This window comes from Melampsora larici-populina (genome assembly GCF_000204055.1).
Source record: "Melampsora larici-populina 98AG31 unplaced genomic scaffold MELLAscaffold_125, whole genome shotgun sequence".
Lineage (NCBI taxonomy): Eukaryota > Fungi > Basidiomycota > Pucciniomycetes > Pucciniales > Melampsoraceae > Melampsora > Melampsora laricis-populina.
Genome location: NW_006768889.1, coordinates 73,952 through 79,888, shown reverse-complemented (window position 1 = coordinate 79,888; position 5,937 = coordinate 73,952). Strand labels below are relative to the sequence as shown.

At 43.3% G+C, this 5,937-nt stretch overlaps 1 protein-coding gene across 1 annotated transcript in view; it reads left to right on the top strand.

Annotated features, from left to right (window-relative positions):
• Positions 1 to 4,024: 4,024 nt before the first annotated feature.
• Positions 4,025 to 5,937, top strand: part of MELLADRAFT_46198 (uncharacterized protein) — a gene marked incomplete at both ends in the record, with an annotated part of 2,497 nt that continues 584 nt past the window's right edge. Inside the window, 7 exons of the mRNA XM_007419077.1 lie at positions 4,025 to 4,642; positions 4,745 to 4,825; positions 4,914 to 5,047; positions 5,127 to 5,284; positions 5,357 to 5,527; positions 5,589 to 5,793; positions 5,860 to 5,937. Of these exons, the coding sequence (XP_007419139.1) occupies positions 4,511 to 4,642; positions 4,745 to 4,825; positions 4,914 to 5,047; positions 5,127 to 5,284; positions 5,357 to 5,527; positions 5,589 to 5,793; positions 5,860 to 5,937 (959 nt within the window). The remainder of the gene's footprint in view (positions 4,643 to 4,744; positions 4,826 to 4,913; positions 5,048 to 5,126; positions 5,285 to 5,356; positions 5,528 to 5,588; positions 5,794 to 5,859) is intronic.

Here is a 5,937-nt window from a genome sequence, read left to right as displayed (position 1 = left end):
TCACCTTCCAGTAGCTATACTCCTCAATTTTCTCCTCATCCCCCCAGTTCAAGAACACATCTCGCTAAAAGTTACTGATTTAAATATTGATCTACTGCACAGTAAAATCAGCCAAAAACTTCCTACTCTCCCACCAACATACTCGTCTACAGCTACCGTCAACACAGGCGCACTCAATCTCGCTAAGATCATCATGGATGCGGCTCACGAACAAGGTAAAAAAGTAAAAACAAACCCAAGAAAATACAAGGCTTGGTGGGATAAGGAACGGCTGGATCCAATTCTACGAAACCGAAACCGAGCAAAACGATGGATGATTAAGTCCAATCTCCCCGAAGCGCATACTTGCTACCAAGAATGGCAAAGTTTCTTCAGATCTCAAGTAACACTAGCCAAAGCGAACCACTGGAAGAGATTCCTAGCTACCTGTTCAGGTAACACAACTTTCAAAGCGTTCAAATACACTAAACCAGCAGCTTCAGGCGAGGTAGCACCCCTAACTCAACGGGATGGATCAGTAACAACCGACAAAGAAACACAAGCCGAACTCCTGTTTTATGGTACATCTGTTGCCCATATCGAAGCCGATCTTTCCGACATCCCAACCAATTGTCGATCTCTCACCTACGGTTCCGAGCTGACACACCCACGTTTAGAGACCGATGAACTAAAACGCATCGTGGACAAAACCCCAAACAAGAAAGCTAATGGCGGTGACGGACTCTCGAATGAACTCATAAAACTTGCTCTCCCGGCCATTGAACATGAATTGTGTAGACTATTCAACGCCTGCTTCACACTCGGATACTTCCCTAATGTGTGGCGAACGGCAATCACTATCATTATCAGGAAGTCGGGTAAAGATAACTACTCTGAACCAAACTCTTACAGACCAATAGCACTCCTAAGCTGCCTTGGTAAGATACTAGAGAAAATTATTACTAGTCGTATAACATACTGGGCGGAAAACTTTAAGATTATATCCCCATGTCATATGGGCGGCAGAAAACAACACAGCACTGAAGACACACTGGTCATACTGATGTCTTGGATCAAAGAGAAATGGCGAAATAACAAAGTAGTCTCAGCGTTATTTTTAGATGTCAAGTCGGCTTACCCATCAGTCCACCGCGAACGACTACTACACATCCTCCAACAACACAACTGCCCTAATTACCTAACACATCTTATCCAAGGCTTTCTCACCGAAAGGACAACTAATCTTAGAATGCAAGATTTCCTCTCAAACAGCTTCCCTATAGAGAATGGTCTACCCCAAGGTTCCCCTCTGTCGGTGATACTTTACATAATTTATAACTCAGATATTCTAGGGAGGAAAGCCCCCAACCCACACGATCAGAGCGTATCACTAGGCTTTATTGATGATGTAGTTCATGTAGTAGCAACCGAATCCTTCACAGAGAACTTGAAACATCTTAAGCTACACGCTGATAGGTCACTAGAATGGGCTACTCGACATGGAGCCATTTTTGATAGGAAGAAAGCGCAACTGATGCATTTCACGAACAAAAGAAACCTGGATACCCCACCGTTCCTGTTTGGCGACACTATTTTACAACCAAAGAAAGAAGTAAAATGGCTAGGTCTGTGGCTAGATCCCAAACTCAACTTTAGCTGCCACCTACAACACATCAAAAGATCAGCTGAACTTACACTCCTTCAATTTAGACGCCTAAACAAGTGTTACTCAGGCTTAGCCACGAAAGAAGTCAAGAAACTCATCAAAGCTGTCCTATTACCTAGAATCCTTTATGGTAGCATTGCCTGGCTAACTCAAAAGACTATTAAGAAGGCATCTACGATCTTAGACAAAATTCAAAATGCGGCAAATCGGATAGCTATAGGTGCCTTTAGAGGTACCTCAAACGAAATGATGCTACACGATGTGTACTTACCACCGTTCACGTGGATCGCGACACGACGGCACCATAATTTCCTTCTAAAAAGACGCACAGCCCCAGACGATCACCCTACGAGGATTTTTATTGAACATGAAATCAAATCTGAACCCAAGACCCATAAAGGCCCCATTCAAGACTTGATTCGTAAACCTGATTTCACTATCTTGGCCAAAGAAGAGATCGAAACGATCTACCCTCACCCAATAGCGCCATGGATGAACAACACAGGAACAATCTTCAACATAGGCCTGTCAAAAGAAGAAGCAAAGAAATGTATCCCGACCAAATCAGGAGAGAAGAAATTGAAAACAACTCACTGATCATCTTCACTGACGGTTCGGTCACCCCAGAGGGAGGTGGTGCAGCAGCGGTATCACAGTCAACCAGCCTTACTCAAGCAGTTCGCCACCAAGATAATTTCTCAAATCACGAGACCGAACTCCTGGGCCTCCTTCTAGCCGCTGAACTGGCCAACGAACAATTCAAAAACCAACGCTCCCGACCGAAGAACGTAGCCTTCTTTAGTGATAATCAAGGTGCTATCCTCCTCTCACATAATATCCCAAACGCAACCTCCGGTCAACACCTCATCCTTCAAATTAGATCTCAAATCAAAAGACTACCAGAAGATACCAAAGTCCACTTCTATTGGACCCCTGGCCATGAAGGGATTGAACTGAACGAACGAGCCGATCAATTAGCCGGGGAAGCAGCAAGCTCCCAAACAGATCCAATGACGCTAAAAACCAGCCTGGGTAGTCTAAAGAGACGAACCAAGGAGAAATTTAACGTAACTTTATTCCCTTTTAAACCAGGTAATAAACCATATTTTTCCAAACCAAAACAAATTGCTGAAGGTCTGGAAGAACTAGAAAAAGGCTCTACAGCATCCATTTTTCAACTACGAACAGGGTTTAGTCCTTTAAATGATCACCTTTTCAAACGAAACCTTGCCCCTTCTCCTCTATGCGACACGTGTGGTATAAAAGAGAATACTCACCATTTCTTATTGTTTTGTAGAAGATATTCAAAAGCCCGAAAAGCAATGCGATCAAAATTGAAAGAGGAGAAAATCAAAGTAAATTGGAACAGCTCAAACAAACTACTGGATAATCATAAAGCTTTCCCGTTTTTGGCAGATTTTATTTTAAAAACTAAAAGATTTGTTTATTTTCATTCATACTTGCAGGACCTAGACCAAGGGGAACGGCCACGGAGCAGAGAACGTACGATCAACAGATGAACCATGATTTACCAGATCAAAAAAAAAAAAACCGCTGATAAATGCTCATGTAACTGGGCTAGATTGAAAAACATCAGAAACAGCGTACTGTTTAACCTCGTTACAGAGTTCAAAGGGTAATAACCTTTGAGACAGTCATTTTTTCTTATCCTCTCAAACCGCTGATAAAGGCTCATGTAACTGGGCTCGATTGAAAAACATCAGAAACAGCGTACTGTTTAATCCCGTTACAGGGTTTGTTGGTCAATAACCTTCGAGACAGTTTCAAAAAAAAAAAAACTAATTATAAAACCGCTGATAAATGCTCATGTAACTGGGCTGGATTGAAAAACATCAGAAACAGCGTACTGTTTAACCTCGTTACAGAGTTCGATGGATCATAACCGTCGAGACAGTCTTTTTAAACATTTAATCGTATGATTTTTAAAAAAAAAAAAAGAAAAAGTAGTAGAAAGAAAAGCAAAGCCTCTTTCTTGCTCCCAAGAAAAAAAAAAAAGAGTGTAAAGATATGATAATCTGGACATCAACCGACAACTACTTTCTCTGCTCCGACTAGATGGCCGACCTCCCTAAGGAACCAAGCTCCGAAGTTGTAAAGTGGGCCGTTGAGCTGCGACTGCCAGTGCGAGCACAGCTTTGGCCTTCCTAGATGCACACTCAAGAGTCAGCACAGCAAACCCGGATGCAAATGAACAGGAATTTTAATTTAGGCCAGGTTACAGAAAAAGATCTCACATGAAGAGATTTTCAGCAAATGCCTTGGCATTCGACATTTGAACCGATCCCTACGCATGGGTCAAAGTCTAAAGATAAGAAATGGACCCTCAAATGTGTACCAATATAGCAGCAGCACAAGAATGATCGAGTGGAATGAATGTTTTTTATAGAATTCGATGATTGATGAAAATGGTGAAGAAAAGGCTGGAAAAGTAAAGGTTATGATGACAATACATGTTACAAAGAGTTCAGATTAGGATCCAATCAGGATTCAGAACTGAAGAAGAGCTGTGAAACTGATGAAACGATCATGTAGTGGAGAAATGATTGAGGCGGTGAAGAGGTAAGAATGAATCCAGATAGATTTTGAACAGTTGATCAAGTTTACACTGTAACTACACACACCCAACCCACCGTAGACAAGGCTTTGGATCCGTTCCTCCCGGTCCCGATGAGAATTTACACAATTGAAGTTGTTCAAAAACCTTTTCTTCGCCCTGATTCCCCGCATTCATCTCACTTCCTTTCTTCCCTGTCTACCATTACAATCTTCTCGTTTGATTAACCCATCAACTCTTCACTTTACACTTCAACACTTTTCTTAACTATCAATTTTCATCCTTCAAAAATGTCTGTAAACCCAACTACTTCTGCTCCTGGTCATCTGGCCAAGTACCTCGAACTACCTCAACCTGAAAACCTTGTTCAAGCTGAGTATGTTTGGATTGATGGAGAAGGTGGTCTTCGTTGTAAAACCACCGTACGTCTTTCCAGCCTTTTGATTTGTTTTCCTTTTGACTTCTACTTACGTTTGATGCCCATCTTATCTTCTCGATCTTTCCTGATCGACTTTACCGATCAGACTATGGACCTTCCTGCTTCGGGCCAAGTGACTGTTGCCGACTGCAAAGAATGGAACTTTGATGGATCATCCACCAACCAGGTCAGTTCAAGTACTGATATCTCTTTTTGTTTTGACTTCTTTCCATAGCTTGCTTGAACCGATCAGCTCACCATCTGCTCTTCCTTAGGCTTCTGGTACCGATTCCGATGTATTCTTGAGACCCGCCGCCGTTTTCAAAGATCCGTTCCGTGGCGGAAAAAATGTGCTCGTATTAGCAGAGTGCTACAATGCTGATGGATCCCCAAACAAAACCAACTTCCGGTACAACACTCTTTCTACTTGTATGCGATACGATCTCTAGCTTTTCACTTAGCTGATTTGGTTGAAATGTTAATTTTAGATATGCTTGCAAGAAGGCCATGGACGCCGCCGCAGTTCACAAGCCTTGGTTTGGAATCGAACAGGAGTACACATTGTTCGATGCAGATGGAATTTCACCCTATGGTTGGCCAAAGGGAGGGTTCCCGGGACCCCAGGGACCTTATTACTGTGGTGTCGGTAAGTGAAGAGCCAAAATACAACACTGCAGTACGGTCGAGGATGTGGCTGATGAGATGATCGGGGTTTAAGGTACTGGACGCGTTTTCGCCCGAGACATTGTCGAGGCCCATTACCGCTGCTGCCTTTATGCTGGTGTGACAATCTCTGGTGTGAATGCCGAGGTCATGCCTTCCCAATGGGAATACCAGGTCGGTCCCTGTGAGGGAATTGACATGGGCGATCACTTAACCATGTCCCGATGTAAGATCCCATCCCGATCATCTTTCTTCTTCGCTAGATTGCTGACTCCTTTCTGCTACAGTCCTCCTTCATCGTGTCACCGAAGAGTGGGGAATCAAAGTCTCATTCCACCCCAAACCCTTGAAGGGAGACTGGAATGGAGCTGGTGCCCACACCAACTACTCTACTGAAGCTACTCGTCAACCAGGTGGTATCAAGGCCATCCATGAATACATTGAGAAGCTTGGTAAGAGGCACAATGAGCACATTGCTGTCTATGGTGAAGAGTGAGTGATTGGGTTGTCCTCTTGGTCCCTGTACTTGATGCTGATCAATATACTGTTCACTTTTAGCAATGACATGAGACTCACTGGTCGTCATGAGACCGGTCATATCGGAACTTCAGCTCCGTCTTGCCCACCGTGGTGCTT